The sequence below is a fragment of the Mastigoproctus giganteus genome, chromosome 10 (assembly GCF_048544385.1).
Source record: "Mastigoproctus giganteus isolate SK-2022 chromosome 10, ASM4854438v1, whole genome shotgun sequence".
NCBI classification, from domain to species: domain Eukaryota; kingdom Metazoa; phylum Arthropoda; class Arachnida; order Uropygi; family Thelyphonidae; genus Mastigoproctus; species Mastigoproctus giganteus.
The window spans coordinates 112,224,493-112,245,208 of NC_143584.1; the positions used below are offsets into that span (position 1 = coordinate 112,224,493).

Sequence of the window (20,716 nt, forward strand, 5' to 3'; positions counted from 1 at the left end):
GTCAACATAACTGTAATGCTGGCTACATTGGTAGCACCACCACAAAATACGGTTCTATCAAAACATCAAACACACGTGCATATTACCACTACAATAGCTTTAGGATGGGACAGTCCAATACCGAATTAGCAACACTGGGAGTGTTGAAATAACTGGGAGTAAAGTGGAGGAGAAACTGTTGAAGATAAACACAAGAAAGGCACCCGGGGTGGATGGGATCTATCCAGTTATATTAAAGGAGGCAGCAAAGGAAGTAAGCAAACCCTTAGCCATAATTATGAGAGCTTCCTTGGACTCAGGGGAGGTACCCATAGACTGGAAATGTGCAAATGTGACCCCAATTCACAAAGGAGGATCAAAGGCTGACACAAGTAATTATAGACCTGTGAGCTTAACTTCTGTTCCAGGAAAATTAATGGAGGCACTGGTTAAAGAAGCACTGCAGGATCATTTAGACAAGACTTCAGTTATAGTTCAGACACAGCATGGTTTTGTTAAGGGGAAGTCTTGCCTGACCAACTTGATTGGATACAATGATGCAGTCACAAAAGAACTGGATGCAGGGAATAACTTTGATATTATATACTTGGATCTTAGAAAGGCTTTTGATACTGTTGCACATGGAAGACTGCTACACAAATTGGACAGTGTGACATTGGAGGCAAATTGCTGCTATGGATAAAGGGGTGGTTGAGGGGGAGAAGACAGAGAGTAGTAATCAATGGATACTGCTCATCGTGGACTAATGTTATTAGTGGAGTCCCTCAGGGCTCAGTGTTGGGTCCATTATTGTTTTCTGTATTTATAAATGATATTGATGATGGTATATCAAGCTTAATGTCCAAGTTTGCAGATGATACAAAGGTTGGCAGGGTTGTCAAGGACACTACTGACACTATCCTGCTGCAACAGGATCTGGAAAGGTTGAGCAGATGGGCTGAGAGGTGGCAAATGAAGTTTAACATTGACAAATGTAAAGTACTACACATGGGAAACAGCAACCCCAGAGCAACGTATCAACTCTGTGGTATTCACTGACAGTGGTAGAGAATGAAAGGGACTTGGGGGTGGTTGTGCAGGCAGATATGAAGTTCTCTGAGCAGTGCAGACGGGCTGCAAGAGTAGCTCATGGAGTATTGTCAATGATATACAGGAATTTTTCCAGCAGGGATAAGGAGGTGATTATTCCATTGTATAAGGCAATGGTCAGGCCACACCTAGAGTACTGTATACAGGTCTGGAGGCCTCATTTCAAGAAGGATGTAGAGCTGCTGGAACGAGTACAGAGAAGGGCAACAAGATTAGTGAATGGAACAAAGGGGTGCTCTTACGAAGAAAGGCTTAAGTTTTGCAAATTACAGTGTCTGGAGACTAGGCACCAGCGAGGTGATCTGATAGAGGTGTATAAAGCCTTGAATGGTTTAAGCATGCTCAATGCTGATGGGATTCTTCCTCTAGCTCAGAAAAATCACCTGAGAGGGCATAAATTCAAATTGAGGAAAGACAGATGTAGGATAGATGTGCGGAAATTTGCCTTTGGCCAGCAGGTGGTTGGTTGGTGGAACAGACTTCCATCCCTTGTGGTGGAGGTTGATAGCCTAAATAAGTTTAAGGCTCAGCTGGACAGGTATTTTGAACGAACAGAGGGGTGAAGTGGAAGTGGGTTTTTTTTTTTTTTTTCTTTTGGCTGATGCTGCATAAGCTTGCTTTCTTGCATCAAATGCCTCTACTAATGCTAATGCTAATAACACATGTTCTATGCCACAACCACACCCCCTTAGTAGATTCAGCCATTCCTATTATCAAATTAAAATCCAGTTTTAAAATTTTCCAATACGAAGCCCTAGTTATCGAATGGTTTCACCGCCATTCCAATCTCCAAGTATTAAATTCCAAACTACCCATAACATAGCACGGTCTGGAATCTCATGCACCTGAGATTCCCACGTGTATCCAGGAGCATCACAGGAACTTAGTCTTCTTAAATACACGCATTCACTCTCATTCTATCATTGCCAACTGAAGACGTGTAAAACAAAAGTCTCTTGTTATGGCTACTGGCCTTCTGTTTTCAACCATATAACTTCAATTTTTCCAATTTCAACATTGACAACCAAGGACAAAGACATGCACTTCTACTTCCTTGCACATATTTTAATTCTGTTTTTAAATCCTAACATTCATGCTAACTTAAATTTAAAATTATCATCCGTTTTATTATAACATCAATGCAGATTATAAAAAGGCGAGTACCATAATAAATTAAATTAAGCTACGCTATTGTATTGTATACACAGATATTTTATTATTACACAAATACTTATGTATTTTATTACGATTATTTATTATGTTTGGTAATGTTTAGGTTGCAAATGTGTGTTCAATCTTGGGTGGTCAGCACCTAACCCTATTTTCCCATAAGGATTGTTATTTATATTGCATGAGGGTTTCTAGGAACACAACTACAGTGTTATATGAGGATTGACTGTAACACCAGTGTATTTACACTGACGAAACCCATATTGGTGGTCACTGATCAGTTGGAAAATTTTGAGATAGTTCAGGAGTTAGCAGTTAATGGATTTCTCCATTACTATGAAAAGAATAGAGGTAAATGCAGTGGGATGATAAATGGATAATTGGATCCATCACCCTTTTCAGGAACTGGCTGGATATGAGCAATTTCCAAGCAGAAAGCAAAAAACAATACAAAATTATATCATTAGAATAAAAGTAGGATACTAGTAAGTTGGCTTTATCTTCAGTAATGGTTCTACTGAGGAAGCAATAGAACCATCTGATTTTAACAGAGGGGGGTAGTAGAAATGAACAAAAGCTGCTCTGGCAAGAGAGACTAGAATGCTCATGTATCATTTAGACAAGTATCAAGTTTTCTACTCTTAACCTGTGAAAAATCTAGTTTGAATTGATTAACTTTAGTATATGCAGAAAATTAACCTGGAGATTTGAATACTAGCCTATTGTGATACACAACCCTTTTTATCTTGAACAGACTTTGAAGATGTATTGGAAACCAAGGTTTAAATAAAGGATGAGATTATAAGATGGAGTGTGGAAAAAAGCATTTCACTCCTGCAAGAATAATTTCACTGACACAATCTGAGCAACCACTGACATTGGAAGATTTAAAACAGTACTGTACTTCAAATAAGAAAAGAATGGTAGAAATCTCACAAATCATTCAGTTTCATGTTCTTGTAATGCCAAAGAACAAAAAAATAACCACAAGAGAAAGGCTCCATTGGAGAGAAGACTATCACCAAATCATGATCTGAGGAGCCTAGAGGACCACTCACATTGACTGTGTGCTTTGAAGGATTGTCCACGAGAAAAAGATCAAGAGTTGTGGTCTGGTTAGGATTATCCGGTATTCTGACATGTAAATTAACAATCTGTGTAAGGTTAATAATAATTGAAAAAGCCTTGACATCTCGACTAGATAGGTCTGTGTGACTAGAAAACCGAAGTCAGCTGGAGTTAACATTAAAATCACCAAGGAAAATTACCTCTTAAGAAAGTTGGGCTGGACAAAGCCAAGTCTCAAAGAAAAGAAGTCAAGAGTTCTGAGTGATTAGCAGAGTTGGGAGATCAATAGAGACAAGAGATGAATTTGACAGAATGGAGCAGAGAGAGATTTTAAGCCAGAGAACATCAAAAAGAGGAGATTCCAAATTACTAAGCCTCTGACAGTGAATACTCGAGTGTAAATATTTACAAGCACAAACTGTGAGGCAAAATAAATTGCACAGCAAATAATATGGACAGCTGAGGTGAGCAGTGGTTGATGTAATTTGGGTTCTGTCAGATAAAGTAAGTAGGGCTTGGCAGACTGTAAGTGGAAATGGACATCACTGAGATTGGAATCAAGATCACATACACTGATGAGCCAAAACATTATGACCAGCTACCTAATATGATGTTGGTCCTATACGTGCAGCCAAAACAGCTCATACCCGGCGAGGCATGGATACTACAAGATTTCTAAATGTGTCTTGTGGTATCTGGTACCAACACATTACCAGCAGATCCTTTAATTGCTGTAAGGTCCATGGTTGAGATACTGCAGACTGGAGTTGCTGTTCCAACACAAACCACAGATGCTTGACGGGATTGATGTCTGGGGAATTTCGAGGCCATGGCAATACCTGGAAGTCTTCCTCGTGTTCTGCGAACAAGTCTCAAACAATCCGGGCAGTGTGGCATGGCGCATTATCCTGCTGAAAAACGGCACTGCCACAAGGGAAGACCGTTGCCACAAAAGGGTGTACCTGGTCAGCAATGTTGTTTAGGTAGGTAGTAGTCATCAGAGTGCCCAAAACATGGATGACTGGACCCAGGGTATCCCAGCAGAACATCGCCCAAAGCATGACACCGTTATCCCACAGTGCATCAAGGCACCATCACTTCCCCAGGTAAATGATGCCCGCATATACCCAGCTATCCACATGGTGCAACAGGAAACATGATTCATCGGACCAAACAACCTTCTTCCAATCAATCAAGGTGCAGTTTCGATGCTTGCGTGCCCATTGTAGGTTCTGTCGCCAGTAAACTGTGGTTAGCACGGGCACCCGGAGCAGCTTCAGCTACACAGCCCCATTTTCAGCAGGGTTGGATGTACTGTGTTGTGAGACATTACTCCTATCACCAGCATTCCAATTACCGGCGAGTTGCACCACACTAGCCACGTACCATCCGGGAGAGCCTTCGCTCACCTCGAGCACTGATGAGCTGTGGTCATCCAACACCTCGCCAACGGTTCATGGGTTTTCTCTCCTTGGCCCACTTTCAGACTAACCACGGCTGACCCCACCAGCTGTGCCATTTCAGATATGCTCTGACCCAGTTTTCAGACCATTACAATTTGGCCTTTGTCAAACTCACTTAAGTCTGCTGCCTTTCCCATCTGAAGAACAAGAGTAACACTGATTAATGGAGCTCGGTATCAGGTGTTTTTTATACCGTGTCCCGACCCGAGCATGTGCCGTAGTTCACCTGCAGTTGCTTCGATTTGCATAACAACTTGCTGTCCATAATGTTTTGGCTCATTGGTGTATATATGTGAAATGAACAAGGAAGTGTTTAGCAATGATGTTTTCACAAATAAGTTTGTTCTATCAGTTTGACTATTCATGATATATGCAGTGGTAAAGTAAAAGCAGAGGGGGGGGGACGTGTTGTTTAAAATAATGAAATTTTTGGATATGACATATACAAAGCAAGAATATACCAGCTTTTTGGCATGATGTGGCTTTGACAATGCCTCCTGCATACATACTACTCAGACTCCCTCTAGTCACCACCTAGTAGACAAGAGGCGAGATTATACACAAGTAGTAGTAGTAGTAGTAGTAGTAGTAGTGGCACATGATGCAAGAAAGCAAGTGTAGGAGCTTATGCAGCATCAGCCAAAAAAAAAAAAAAACACACCATTCCCTCCAAATGCCTGTCCAGTTCCTCCTTAAATTTATTTAACCTATCAACTTCTACAACGACAGATGGAAGTTTGTTCCAGCAATTAACCACCCGCTGGCTAAAGGCAAATTTCCGCACATCTATTCTACATCTGTCCTTTCTTAATTTGAACTTATGTCCCCGTAGGTTGGTAATCTGAACAAGTGGAAGAATCCCATCAGAATTCAGCGTGCTCAACCCATTCAAGGCCTTATAGACCTCAATCAGATCACCGCGCAGGTGCCTAGTCTCCAGCCACTGCAATTTGAAGAACTTAAGCCTCTCTTGGTAAGAGAATCCCTTCATTCCCCTCACCAATCGTGCTGCTCTTCTCTGTACACACTCAAGCAAATCTACATCCTTCCTAAAATGAGGCCTCCAGACCTGTACGCAGTACTCAAGGCGTGGCCTGACCATTGCCTTATACAGAGGGACAATCACCTCCTTTTCCCTGCTAGCAAAATTCCTATATATCATTGACAAAACCCCATTACCCCCGCTAGCAGCCTGTCTGCACTGCTCAGAAAACTTCATATCTGACTGCACAATTACTCCCAGGTCTTTTTCATTTTCTACCACCTTAAGTGTAGTACCACACAGTTGGTACGTTTCTCTGGGGTTACTTCTACCCATATGCAGTACTTTGCATTTGTCAAGGTTGAACTTCAGTTGCCACTTCTTAGCCCATCTGCCCAAATTATCTAGATCCTGTTGCAGTAGCACACAGCCATTACTGTCATTAACAACCCTGCCAACCTTTGTGTCATCTGCAAACTTCGACATTAAGCCTGATATACCTTCATCAATATCATTGATAAATACACAAAACAACAGTGGACCCAACACCGAACCCTGTGGGACTCCACTAATAACATTAGTCCACGAAGAGCAGCACCCATTGATTACCACCCTCTGTCTTCTCCCACTTAACCATCCTTTTATCCATTGTAGCAACTTACCCTTAATACCATTCTGCTCCAATTTGTACAGTAGTCTTCCATGCGCAACAGTGTCAAAAGCTTTCCTGAAATCCAAGTATATGATATCAAAATTATTTTTTGCATCCAGTTCCTTTGTGACCACATCATAATAACCAATCAAATTTGTCAGACAAGACTTTCCCTTAACAAACCCATGCTGTGTTTGAATTATTGCTGCAGTCTTGTCTAGATGATCCTGCAATGCATCTTTAACCAGCGACTCCATTATTTTACCCGGAACAGAAGTTAAACTAACTGGTCTGTAATTACTCGTGTCACCCTTCGATCCACCTTTGTGAACTGGCGACACATTTGCACATCTCCAGTCCGTGGGAACCTCCCCTGAGTCCAAGGATGCTCTCATAATTATGGCTAAGGGTTTGCTTAGTTGCTTTGCCGCCTCCTTTAAAATAACTGGATAGATCCCATCCACCCCAGGTGCCTTTCTTATGTTTAACTTCAACAATTTCTCCTCCACTTTGCTCTCAGTTATTACAAAATCATTAAGCACACTGCTACAATTTGATAACCTTCTTCCATTTTCAAATTGTAATAATTCCTCACGTGTGAATGTAGATGCAAAATACTCATTCAGTTTGTTTGCTATCTGAGCAGGATCATCAACAGTCGAACCATCGATGTCAAGTGGACCAATCATATTCATCCCCTTCCTTTTAGAGTTTATATAAGTAAAGAAATCCTTGCTGTTTTTCTTAGCATCTTTTGCCAAAGATTTCTCGTAATCCGCCTTCGCCTGCCGAACCTTCTTTGTGACCTGATTACAGACTAGCTTATATCTGCCACAGGCTTCTGCGTCACCTGATAATTTATATGCATCCCATGCATTTTTCTTCTCTGTCACGAGTCTCATTAGTTCATTTGATAACCATTTAGGCCTAAACCTTGAACGATATTTCTTAATCGGTATATAAAGTCTAGTAGCTTCCACGATTAATTCTTTGAATGCTTCCCACTTAGAATTTACTGTTTGTGACATCGTCAGTTGATCCCACTGTACAGAATTTAAAAACTGTCTGAGACCACTGTACTCCCCTTTACGGAAGCAAAAACCCTTTCCTTTACCCCTGACGGTAGTTACCTCTTTGAGTAAATCCCACTTCAGCACACTGTGATCACTGCCACCTAGTGGTTCCTTTATCTGCAAATTCTTAATACACGAATGATCACTGCTGATAACCAGATCAAGAGTGTTACTTTCTCTGGTTGCCTCTCGAACATGCTGCTGCAGAAAACAATCATCCAATAACTCCACAAAAGTCTGACTAGTGTGTGAGTGACCAACCCACAAGTTCCAGTCAATATCTGGGAAGTTAAAATCCCCCATTATAAGACATTCTGATTTACTGGCCCACTCTATTTCTCTGTACAATTGTTCATTGTACTGATTCAAGTCATTAGGCCTATAACACACTCCTACTCTTATTTTTCCTTTCGCAGTGCTTATCTCACACCAAACTGACTCAATAGAGCACTGTTCATCTATATTAACTGGGTGCACTTCCTTTGATTTTATGTTTTTCTTAATTAACAGCATAACACCCCCTCCCTTTCTGTCCTGTCTATCCTTTCTGTACACATTGTACTCCACAAATTCCAGTTCTGCATTCCTTATATCTTTGTGACACCACGTCTCTGCCATCCCAACAATATCCGACTTTGATGTCTTGACCAACACTTCAAATTCATCAAATTTATTTACTATACTTCTAGCATTGGTATACATGCAAGCATACATGCTCCTATGCCTATTCCCTGTTACCCTAACACATCCCATATACCCAACTATTCCATGATGACTGCCATCCGTCCCTGAAACCCCCAACACCCCTCGCTCCAGGTCGCTTCTTATTCTAATAGAAGTTGTGCAAGAATCACCTTCACCTCTGCCTGCGGTTACTGTTAAACTATTAGTCTTTGTATCAAGGCGGCATCAAGGTCAAAGCTGACCTTGATGCCGCCTAGAGATTTACCAATAGGTTCAGTTCAGTGGACTATCTATTGGCTGACCTACAAACACCGTTTTAGAACTGTACTCTCAAAATATAAGCAAGATTGAAAATTGCCTGGGGTCCACCATAGCCTCAAAAGACATTGATTATACTGCATAATGGAAGGGATGAGGGTTGCTGGAGCTTTGCTCTGGTGGACAATAAACATGGGTTTCAACGTGTCAGGGTTTAAGTCCCTCTTTGGCAATTCTTTTCAAATTAAAATCACATAATTAAAAATTCCCCTTTACTTTTTTACAGCTTGACCATGATTGTTTCTCTTCTGCTTCCACAAGCCACACATGAAACTCTGTCTTGTTACTTTATATTCACACCTTTTAAATCTCATTTCAACTTCAGATATGAAGAAATGCTCACATACCTGATTACTTTTATGCCAGTGGTACATTTTTGTAAAGAACAAAAATTCATTCAGCCCTGGATGAATTTCAGCTAATAGGCTGAATGAATATTTTTTCCATGTGAATGAACCAAATCATTTAACCCAAACCATTTAAGGTTAAACAGTTGGGGTTAAATGGTTTGGTTTAGTGTTGATTAAACCTAAAAATCTGATAATTGATCCTATTAACAACTATTGCATAAGAAAAACAAAAGGTAAACTAATAAATTTATAAATAAATGCAAAAGCTACAGAAAATTATTAATTTTCTTCTCCTGAAAATATATGTTACCTTATGTAAAAATAACGAGAGATAAAAGCAAAATATCTTGCTTTTACTGTTCACATATAACTCTAATACAAATCATTTGGAATGTCACTTGCCTCTCTGTTCCATCTTGATAGGCTGTTCCTGCTGCTCCTCGAGCATACCTATCACGGGACTTCCCTCGACCCTGATAGTTATCTTCATCATGATACCCTATGCCCATGGGCCGTCTCAGGTAGGACTCCCGTTCCTGTACACGGTCATAATAATGACCTGTCCTTTCATAACTTCGATCCTCTGGCAAACTACAATTTGTTATAAAATTCCATAAAACATTATTATATACACCTTACAATATACTGAATGCAATAAATTCAGATGGAATATAAACATACTGGACATTAAAAATTATGTTTCAAAATGATATCAAATGCAAAATAAAAAATCCAGGTGAGCATCATCATCAGATTACAAATCAAACTGGCAAACGTTACTGTCTCACTCACAAATTCCACACTTCTCTCTCTCTCTGATTACACCCTCCCTATCCATTCTAAATAGTAATAAAAACACAGTCAACTAAAGTTAGACAACCACAATTACTGATTTTAAACCTTATCATGGACATGGATGTTGTTACGCACCTTTCAGGCAAGGTTATTTTAGTGAATATAGTTTACAGCTATTTGTAACAAAAAACTAATTTACTCATGTGAATCGGATATGCAAGAAACTTCCTTCAAAATTCCTATAAGCTATGGGCAGCAAACAGCAGCATACATACCACTTATGGCCCACCTCCTGATGCAAAAAATATAATATAAAAACTATACAACTGGTCTGAAAAATCAGAAATGAAGACAAACACAACAGCATAACTTTCATGTCCTGAAGGATGTTGTCCCTGCCATTTTCACTGTTATTTCTTTTCGCTACATACTAATAATTGATTGAATAAAATGCAATTATTGATTAATATATAAATTTATAATATTTATTTCTTTATGTGCTTGGAGGTCAGTGAGCTCTCACTCTGGAAGCTAATAACTGACCTAGACAATTTCAAATACCTTTGGTTAAGCTTGGACTAGTAATGCTCATCTTCACATTCTCTTACTCTTGTATACATGTTTTTAGCCGGTATCAAAAAAGATTTATACCATTGCATATACCAGGGGGTCAGCAATCTTTTTTGAGTAAACAGCCATTTTTGTTCTAATTAAAAAAAAACAGAGGGAATCCAAAGAGCCCCACCTCAGCTCAAGCTGGAAGGAGGGCAAGGGGTGGGGGGTTTAAGAAATTGAATAGAGTGGAAGGTGTTTTATTAAAAAAAAAAAAAAAAATATATATATATATATATATTGAAATATTATTTATTAATACTGAAAAAATGTAACAAGCATCAAATTAGGTATGTGACTTTTGCTACTGAACTTTTTTTTGAGCGAGTCTCTCAATATCAGATGGATATGCCATAATTTTCATCTTTAAACATGCTGACAGACTCGCACTGTTCAGACAGTTTCTTTATTTATTTTTAATATAGTTTATGTTTGAAAATATTTGCCTGCAGAAATTCATCAAACCAAAAACTGAGAGAATTATTTCAAACACAAATATTTTCAAAATTATATACACTGGTGTTCAAAGAAAGTGCTGCATCACCCCTTAAAATTGTATCATCATCAGGCAATTTCAATCCACTGCAGGATGAAGACCTCTCCAGCAACTTTTCAGTTCCTTCTGTTTTGAGCACTGGCCATCCATTTACTACCCACAAACTCATGGATTTCATCTCTCCATCTCCGTCTTTGTCTTCCAGGTTTTCTTCTAGATCCTCTTGGATACCATTCTGTTATTTTCTTAGTCCATCTGTCATCATGTCTTCGAGCTATGTGTCCTGCCCAAGACCATTTTAGTTCTTTAGTTTTGATAAGAATGTCCTTTACTTGAGTTTGCTGCCTAATCCATGTGTTTCTCTTCTTATCTAACAGACTGATTCCCAATATAATTTGTTCCATTCTTCGCTGTGTAGGTCTCAGCTTCTCTTCCATTCGTTTGGTAAGTGTCCAAGTTTCACTTCTATAAGTCATGGTGGGGAGTATACATTGGTTCATTATTTTACATTTCCGACAAACTGGGATATTGCTCTTCAGTATGTGACTATATTTCATGAATGCTATCCGTCCAAAATTTATTCTTCTCTTGACTTCCAGCCATTTATCATTATTACAGCTAATATCTTGTCCCAGATAAGTATATGACTCCACCTTTTCAATTACTGCTCCTTCAATCATTATGTCCCTTTCTGTGGCATACTTGTTCATCATTACTTTTGTTTTAGCCATATTCATCTTTAGTCCAAAATCCTTACTAACTGTGCATAACTGATTAAGATTTTCCTCTAATTCTTTGGGATCGTGGATTATGACCACAATGTTATCTGCAAATCATACATGGTTTAGGTACTCTCCGTTCACATTGACTCCTTTCTGCGACCAGTCTAATCTTCTGAAAGCTTCCTCAAGGGCAGCAGTAAACAGCTTCGGAGATATTGTGTCTCCTTGTCGAACTCCTTTCTCGATTTTAAATTTCCTACTGTCTTTGTCTAGTCTAATAAAGGAGGTAGCGTTCTCATATATTTTCTTCAAAATCATAATATATGGGGTATCTATGCCTTGTCTTTCCAGTGCCCGAAACATTGCCTTATGCTGTATGGAGTCAAATGCCTTTTCATAATCCACAAATGGCAGGCATAATGGTGTTTTATATTCATTTGCTTTCTCCATTAGCTGTGATATTACATGAAGGTGATCCATAGTTGAGAATCCTGTCCAAAAGCCAGCTTGCTCTTTCGGTTGATTCTCATCAAGTATTCTTTCTAATCTGTTAGTAATGACCCTTGTGAACAACTTGTAGATGTGGGATAACAAGCAAATTGGTCTATAATTTTCAATTTCTGATTTATCTCCTTTCTTATGCAGCAAAACTATGATTGCATTATTCCACTGCTTCGGCATCACACCTTTCCTAATGCACTTTGTGAAGAGCCTTGCCAGTTTTTGTGTTATGTCTCTTCCTCCCAATTTTAACAACTCTACAGTAACTTCATCTTCCCCGGGGCTTTCTGATTCTTCATTTTCCTCAATGCATGTTCTACCTCATTAGGAAGAATATCGGGTATGTCGTATGTGTTGCTACTTTGCAATCCATCTTCCCCACTGCTAGCATCATTCCCCTGCTCCTTGTATAATTCTCAATAGTAGTCTTCTGCTATTTGAATTATGCCTTCTCTGCTGTTTAAAAGTACACCATCGCTATTCTTCAGTTTTAGTACCATTTGTCTTTCTGTATTACTGCTCATGGCTGCTAATTTAAGTCCTTTGTTTTCCCTTAATGCTTGTTCTACTTTTCTTATGTCCTCTCTGAGACTCTTTCTAATGGCTTTGCATAACTCAGTATACTCAATTTTTTCCCTGTCAGCGTTTTTCTTGCTCTTCATTTGTCGTCTTCGGTTCATCATGACAAGTGTTTCTTGACTAATTTTTTCTTCTTTGGATTTCTTTTTCCCTATAGGTTTTTTAGGCTTTATCACTTTCAGAAAGTTGTAATATTCCTCATCGATATCTTGGTCCTGAGCAGTCTGCAGAAGCTCAAACTTGTTCTTAAGTTCCAGTACATATTGCTTTTTCTCCTCTTCTGTTATCTCAAAGATCTTTGTATTATTTACTCGAGTCAGTTTTTTCCTTTCCTTTCCTACATCTATATCAAGTGTACATCTTATCGTTCTGTGATCACTTCCAACATTTACCATATTCAGGACGGGAACATCATTCACAATATATCTTCTGTTAGAGAGGATGAAGTCGAGTTCATTAGTAGTTAATCCATTTGGACTCTTCCATGTCCACTTTCTGTTCACCCTTTTCTTGAAAAAAGTGTTCATTACTGACAGTCCTTGAGATTCTGCAAATTCTACAAGTCTTTCACCTCTTTCATTTCTTTCACCAATTCCAAAATTTCCTATAGTTCCCCTTTCTGTGCTGTTTTATCTTTTTCCAACCATAGCATTGAAGTCTCCCATAATAATAGTGTAGTGGGTTTTCTGCTCATCTAGGAGACTCTCAATTTCAGTGTACATTTCTTCAACCTCTTCATCATCATGGCTCGATGTTGGTGCATAAATCATTATAATCTTTAGCTTGTACCTCTTAGAAATCTTGAGTATTAGTCTTGACACCCTTGGTGGATGTACTTTTGAATTCCAAAATGTTGTTTTTAAAATCTTTATGGACCAGAAACCCAACTCCACCTTCACTCCTTTCACTGTTTCCATTGGTGTACAGCAGATTTCCAGTTAATAAACTTATAAGTGATTCATTTCTTCTTGTTTCAGCCAAACCGATGATATTCCAATTCACATTTTCTAATTCCTTTTCCAGCTCTAATATCCTGTCTTCACCGATGAGTGATCTTACATTATAACAGGCCAAGTTCAGTTTCCGTGCATGGCAGCCTGGTCATACCCAGAGATTCTTAGCACCCTCTGCTTGCACTCTGATCCTTTCGCTGCCATAACAGAGAGAGTGAAAGCTGCTGGGGACTGAGGGCCATTTGTTTTCTCGTGCTGTCATATGCTGGAGGGTTTGGTCTTTTCCTCTTCACGCTAACCAGGCGTCTTGAAGAGAACCACTCTAAACGTTCGTTGCCACCTAAGTGACGTAACAGGGCTTACCATCAAGAAGGTGTGCATGAGTGGATTTTAGGGAGGTAGGCCAACGGGACTTCTCCTAAATCTTCTGTAATAGAGAGATATTGGATTCATCAATGTTTTAGGCTGAGTGGCTGATAACACACAGGATACCTGTTCCCCTCTAAGGACTGTCGTCCAAATAACGTAAGTATATGGCAATATTTCTTACAGATTGCATCAGATAAGATTGATACGCGTAGGTGATGATGTAATATTGCGCCAGCTGTTACTTTCAGCAATATAAGCACGTTCTGCAAAAGTTGCAGTCATTCCTTGCTTGTGTCAGGATGGTGAGTTACGCGCAGTTGATGCCACAAAGAAAGATTACTATTGTTGCTTTACATGAGGAAGGATGTTCTTCCCGTCATATTGATTATAGAGTGTCTTGTAATCAGTTGATAGTGAATAGATTTCTTTCCAAACTCAAGAATACTGGTTCTGCTGAGAGGAAAAAAATAGGAACCAGATGCAAACGAGTCTCTATGCCAAAACAAGACCACATTTTGAAGTGCTTATGCCTTAAAAACCGTAAAGCTTCTTTGTCTGGGCTGAAAAGAGAGTGAGAAGAACATACAGGAGTGATAGCAAGTGCAGTAACAGTTAGAAGATGCCTCTTCAAAAATAGACTTGTAGCCCATCATCCTAAGAAGAAGCCCCTCCTCACACAAAAAATGAAAAAGGCCAGATTAATTTGGTGTAAGAAGCATGTCAAATGTACCCCCAAACAGTGGAAGACAGTTATTTTCTCAGATGAGAAGGAATTCATCCTGCATGGCTCTGATGGAACACAAATAATTTGCTGTATATGTGGTGAAGAATACCATCCAGACTGTATGGTGTCTACAGTGAAATTCCCTACCAGTCAAATGATATGGGTGCATTTCATATTGCAGAGTAGGTCACCTGCAGTTTATAAAAGGTTCCATAAATGCCAATGGATACCTGGCTATATTGGAAGGCAAATTGCTGCCAATCATTAGAGACCATTTCAACCTGCCAAGTAATTGCATCTTTCAGGACTACTCTGCTCCTTGTCATCGAGCGAAAAGTGTAGGTAGGCATTTCTGTAGTTACTTTAGCTTCATTTCTGCATTAGAGGTTCGACAGCAATGTGTTTAAACTTGTTACAGGTGAAAAAACGGTTGGAAGAACGGTCCGTTACAACTCTTAGCTGGCCAGGAAACAGCCCAGACCTGAATCCTATAGAGAACTGTTGGTATCGTGTGGAATCTGCAGTTGCCAGAAAAAAACCAAAAACCCTTTGTAAACTTCAGGAAGACATGTTTGGAACCATGAACTAACAGTTGATTATCTTCAGAAATTGATCTTGTCAGTGCCTCGACGGTGTGCTGCTGTCATCAGGGCCAGAGGCAGTTGAACTAAATATTAGTTTGCACCTGGTGAACTTTTCATTTTGTTTTCCATTTAAAATGATAAACTGAAGCAAATTGAAGGCTTCTGATAACATTTCAGCCATAACTGTCATTTTAACAAAACTGTTGTATAAAGGTTGCGAATGCTCATTTTGGAATATTTTGAGACCACGTGTCAAATATTACTTAGCCTTGCCTTAACTATTAATAAATATCTTTTGTTTATATTCCTATATATGATGATAATCATTAATGTAACACACCATTGCAAAAAAGAGTTAGAAATGTGAAATTTCTAAGCGATGCACTTTCTTTGAACACCAGTGTATGTGTCCGGTAAGCTACTCCATGCATTAAACAAATTTGGTCTTGCTTTTTCAACTCATCTATTGCCATCCATTTGTGTAGAATTGCAAGAGCAGCCTTTTGACTCTCCAAATCATCAATTTCAGTTTTAAGGTATTTAGTCTTGCACTCCAGATGTCCTTGATTTTTAAGTCCTCTAACTTCATTTCAAATTGTGCTTTGTGTGAGCTAAAAGTTAAAGAGCCGCATGCAGCTCGCGAGCCGCAGATTGCCGACCCCTGGCATAAACCAACTTAAAAAATAAAAAAGGTAGAATGTTGAATTATTTTTGGCATCAAAAAAGTTTGGAAAGCATTTGGATATACAATTTAAATTCCACTTTTATTGCCAGAAATTATGACTACCTTTCAGTTTTTAATTGAGTACAAGTAAGTAGGGGCACTAATGAGCTTATCACGCCATTAATTCTGTGAAGATGAACATTTTATTCATCAACCTATGTGAAATTTATTTTAGAAATGTAAAATTGTTTTAATTTTTTTATTACAAACACTTAGAATAAAAATGTAGCACCAAAACATTTGATGGCATCAGGCACTGATCAATGGAGGGGAAAAGGGTTTGATTTGGGTGCTTCTTCCCTCCTAATAGGTGGCCCATGACACATTTTCAACGTAATATGTGGCACACTACAGGTAAAGGTTGGCCACTCCTGCTAGAGGCCATATACTGTAACAAGTCAATATACTACGAGAAAAGGTGCATCATGTCTGACAAATATTATTGGATTAAGTTCCTCTTTGGCTACCCTTTTCAAATTAAAATCACATAATTAAGGTTATATGGAAAGGAAAGGATGACAGGTGGTTAGTGATATATTAGAGATTAAATGACAACTAAATACACTGTTATACCATGTGATTAAATGTATATTAAAATGTATTTATCGAAGTGTTAAGACGTCAATTTACTTAAAGAAAACTGAAAACATTTCCAATATTTTAAGTGTATATTGATGCAGTAACACTTCAATAAATATATTTTAAAATATATTCATATAGTTAACATTATTTAATCTATACATTTAATTAAAATTCCTCTAAGTTTTTATAGCACAGAAACAGGCAAACATTGAAATAAAACTAATTTATTTACAAAAGTAAATGAAAGATGGAATTTAACTACAATGTTCTTACATTTAGGATTAACATAACAGTGACATAAAACATATAATGTATAAATAAATAATATAATAATATAATGAATAAATAAAATATATCATTTTATAGTAATTTTTTAAAAAAAATTTTAAAGAGCAAAAAATTCCTACAATACAGTGAATCAATTTTAAATTAGTCAGCAATTTAAAACAATTAACTTATTTAATGACCTTAAATAATTAACAGTTCTAAATAATCCTTCAACTCCAGTTACTGATACTAACAAAATAAGCAATTTTCTTATCACCTCAATATATTTTTAAAAGCAGGCAATGTGAAATGGTTCCACAGTTACTACAGATGACTATGGAATCATTTACCATCCCCATTTAATTAACTGAATGCTTTGCTTAAAAGCATCGAATTAATTAATCCTAGCATGATGGAAGCCAGCAACTCCCACTCCCCAAGTATATTTTAATACTAGCTGTACTTGGTGCAAAAATTTCGCAATTGGTAGCACAGTTTTTCTCTAGCTGTCCTAAAGAAATGTAGTACATGTTTTGTTGTGAGCAGGTAAGCCAGTAACATGTCGAATGCACACCTAAGAATAAATATCGTCGATTTGAGACCACTTTCAGCCTGATCAGTTAGGCTTCTCACTCACAATGGCCATCTCAAGAAAATGGCTTCTGCATTAATACATAGATAACTGTCCATTTTTCACATCTGGCCTTCACAGAGTCTGTAAAACACCACAACAATATAAATGCAGAGTTTGGAAAGACCCTGGTGCCGGCAGACCCTGAGGGTCTTCACACTTTTGTCCATTTTCTATCTTCTCCCCTTGCATGCCACCTCCCATCAACAGCCTATTTTTTGATTATTAAAAGGGGGGAAGAGCAAACACAACCCCCTACTAACAAAAATTCCACACTCCATCTATCCAGGCTTGGAAAAGTATCACAAGTCAGCTAACCCATAGTGCAATGGGAAAGCCTCCCACCGGAGGAGCCGCCTTACTGATCACAGCCTCCTCAGCACCAGGTAAATATGCTACTCACTTGCCCTAGTCAGCATGACTATCACTGCTATGCAGCTCACATATGGTGTCTGCATATCATATGCAGACACCATTTTTTTGGCCCTTGAGGTTGTCACAGACATTCTCTCAGATATGCCAGACAAGCTGTACTTGCTACCTGTGAGTCTAAAATGCTGATGGAACTGATATTCAGGTAACACTCAAGTCAAGTGGACCCAATTTCGGCAAAGTCCGGACGGTCTGTGACAGCCAAATCCTCTGCTTGTACCTTCACGAGAGTGGGATTGCTAGTAATCCTGGGTATAACCTCCATGCACAAGTACGTAGTGGTTAATCATCCGGGTGTGAACCAACGTAAGCCGGGTCAAGGTGTGGCGCCCACACCACATGGAGGAACGCCGCCCCTCTATGTTACCAGGCAGTACTAGGTGGTAGATGACTCTCATCAACCGGTGAAATACCACCACTTTGCTTATTGGAGGCTTGAAGTGGTAGAACCCATGTTTAGTCTCTAGAGCTAAGTTTCGGTCAACCCTTCCCCATCTCTTCCATCATGCAATATGATTGATGACTTTTGAGGTTATGATGAACATCGTGGTGAGATCCAATATTCCTTACATTTCGAGGGTACAGCTCTAAAACGGTGTTCACAGGCCGGCCGCTAGTTAGTACACTGGACCGAACCTATTGGTAACTCTCTAGGAGGCTTCCGGATCAGCTAGTGTATAATCTTGCTACCTCTACTCTGCCAGATAGTGACTGGAGGGAGTCCGAGTAGTGTGTATGCGGGAGGCATTGTCGAGGCCATGTTATGTCAAGGATCTGGGTATATTCTTACCATGTGTACGCCATATCCAAAAATTTTATTACTTCATACAGCATGTCCCACCCACTTTTTCTTACTATTGAATACACCATGAATTGTCAAACTAATAGAGCAAGTAAGCTTATCTACGAAAAGATCTAAACGCCCCAAGCACTTCCTGATTCATTTCACAAATATATGTGGTCTCAATTCTAATCTCAACAATGTCCATTTCCACTTGCAGTCTGCCAAACCCCATGTACTTTTTCTGACAGAATCTCAGTTATCGGTTGATTCAACTACTGCTCATCTCAGATGCTCAAATTATTCGCTGTATGATTCTTTTCCCCTCCAAGGTGTACTTGTGCATATGTCCGTTCTGATATTCCCTGTCAGAGACTTGGCAATTTGGAATCTCCTCTCTTTGATCTTCTCTGGCTTAAAATCTCTCTACCTCATTGTGTCAAATTCATCTGTTGTCTCTACCATTCTCCCAACTCCACTAATCACTTGGAGCTCTTTGACTTCCTCTCTTTGCAACATGACTTTCTCCAGTCCAACTTTCCTAACAGTGAGGTAATTTTCCTTGGTGATTTTAATGTTCACAACTCCAGCTGGCTTCCGTTTTCTAGTCACACCAACCCAGCAGGTCGAGATGCTGAGGCTTTTGCAATTACTATTGCCCTAGCACAGATTGTTCATTTACCTACAAGAAAACTGGACAATCCTAATCATACAGTCAATAAGCTTGATTTTTTTCTCACAAACCCTTCTAAGTACACAGTCAAAGTGAGAGGTCCTTTAGGCACTTCAGATCACAACTTGGTGATTGTCTCTTCTCCAATGGAACCTTTATCTCATGGCTATTCCCAACCTCGTGTTGTTTGGCATTACAAGAAGGCAATATGGGATGACCTGCGAGACTTCTTTTCTTCTTTTCCTTGGTCGGATTACTGTTTCAAAAGTTCTGATGTCAAAGTTTGCTCAGATCGTGTCAGTGAAATTATTCTTACAGGAATGGAATCCTTCATCCCACACTCCACTTTAAAATCTCGTCCTTTATCTAAACCTTGGTTTTCCAATAAATATGCTACGACTGTTCAAGAGAAGAATGTTGCATATCGTTATTGGTTTGTTTCTAATTCTTCAGTTTCATTTTCTGCCTACACCAAAGCTCGCAACAATTGTAAAGCAGTTATTAATCAGTCCAAACTAGAGTTTGAACAGGCTAAGAGTAGAAAACTTACTTCTTGCCGTAATGGTAGCCAAGCATTCTGGTCTCTTGCCAAAGCTACTGGCAGCAACTTTTGCCCATCTCTGCTCCTACCTCTGTCCAAACCAGATGGTTCTGTTGTCACTTCAGCCAAAAATAAAACTGACCTGTTAGAAACTCATTTTTCTTTCAACTCATGCATTAACGATCTTGGTAAAACACCTCCCACTATTCTCAACACGCTCCATTCAATGCCTCCTGTGGTCTTCCGTCAAAAGGATGTCAGAAAATTTTTGATGAATCTTGATGCTAAGAAAGCTCCAGGTCCCAATGGTATTTCTCCACTTGTTCTCAAAACCTGTGCTCCTGAACTTACTCCTATTCTTTGCCACCTTTTTTCACTTTCTTATTCCAAAGGTGTTTTTCCTTCTGCTTGGAAATTTGCTTATATCCAGCCAGTTCCTAAAAAGGGTGACTCCCTCCCATCCAATTATCATCTCATTGCAATTACTTCTACTCTTTCTAAAGTAATGGAGAAATCGATTAACTGCCAAATTTTAAACTACCTAGAAACCTTCCGTCTGATCAACGATCGCCAGTGTGGATTCCGTCAGTGTCGATCCACTGGTGATATTCTGGCTTATGTTACCCATTTATGGACTAATTCAATGGAACGGTTCGGTGAAACACAAGTAGTTGCTCTTGACATGATCGAAAGCCTTTGAGATGTCAAGTAGTTGCTCTTGACATCTCAAAGGCTTTCGATCATGTTTGGCATAAAGGTCTTCTAAACAAGTTTCCATCTTATGGTTTGCCAACTGTTTTTAGTAATTGGTTATCCAGTTTTCTCTCTGATCGCTCACTGAGGGTGATGGTAGATGGCTCTCTGTCTTCTAACTTCTCCACTAATGCCGGTGTCCCCCAAG

The 20,716-nt window shown here is 39.1% G+C and overlaps 1 protein-coding gene and 1 non-coding gene across 2 annotated transcripts in view; both read right to left on the reverse strand.

The window, feature by feature from the left end:
* spen (spen family transcriptional repressor split ends) overlaps positions 1-20,716 on the reverse strand; it is a 575,365-nt gene that overhangs the window by 260,796 nt on the left and 293,853 nt on the right. The window contains exon 3 of the mRNA XM_090382996.1: positions 9,252-9,440. Within this exon, the coding sequence (XP_090239122.1) occupies positions 9,252-9,440 (189 nt within the window). The remainder of the gene's footprint in view (positions 1-9,251; positions 9,441-20,716) is intronic.
* Positions 17,619-17,782, reverse strand: LOC150079225 (U1 spliceosomal RNA). Its single transcript, XR_016547598.1, has one exon. It is a non-coding gene; the product is annotated as a U1 spliceosomal RNA (small nuclear RNA).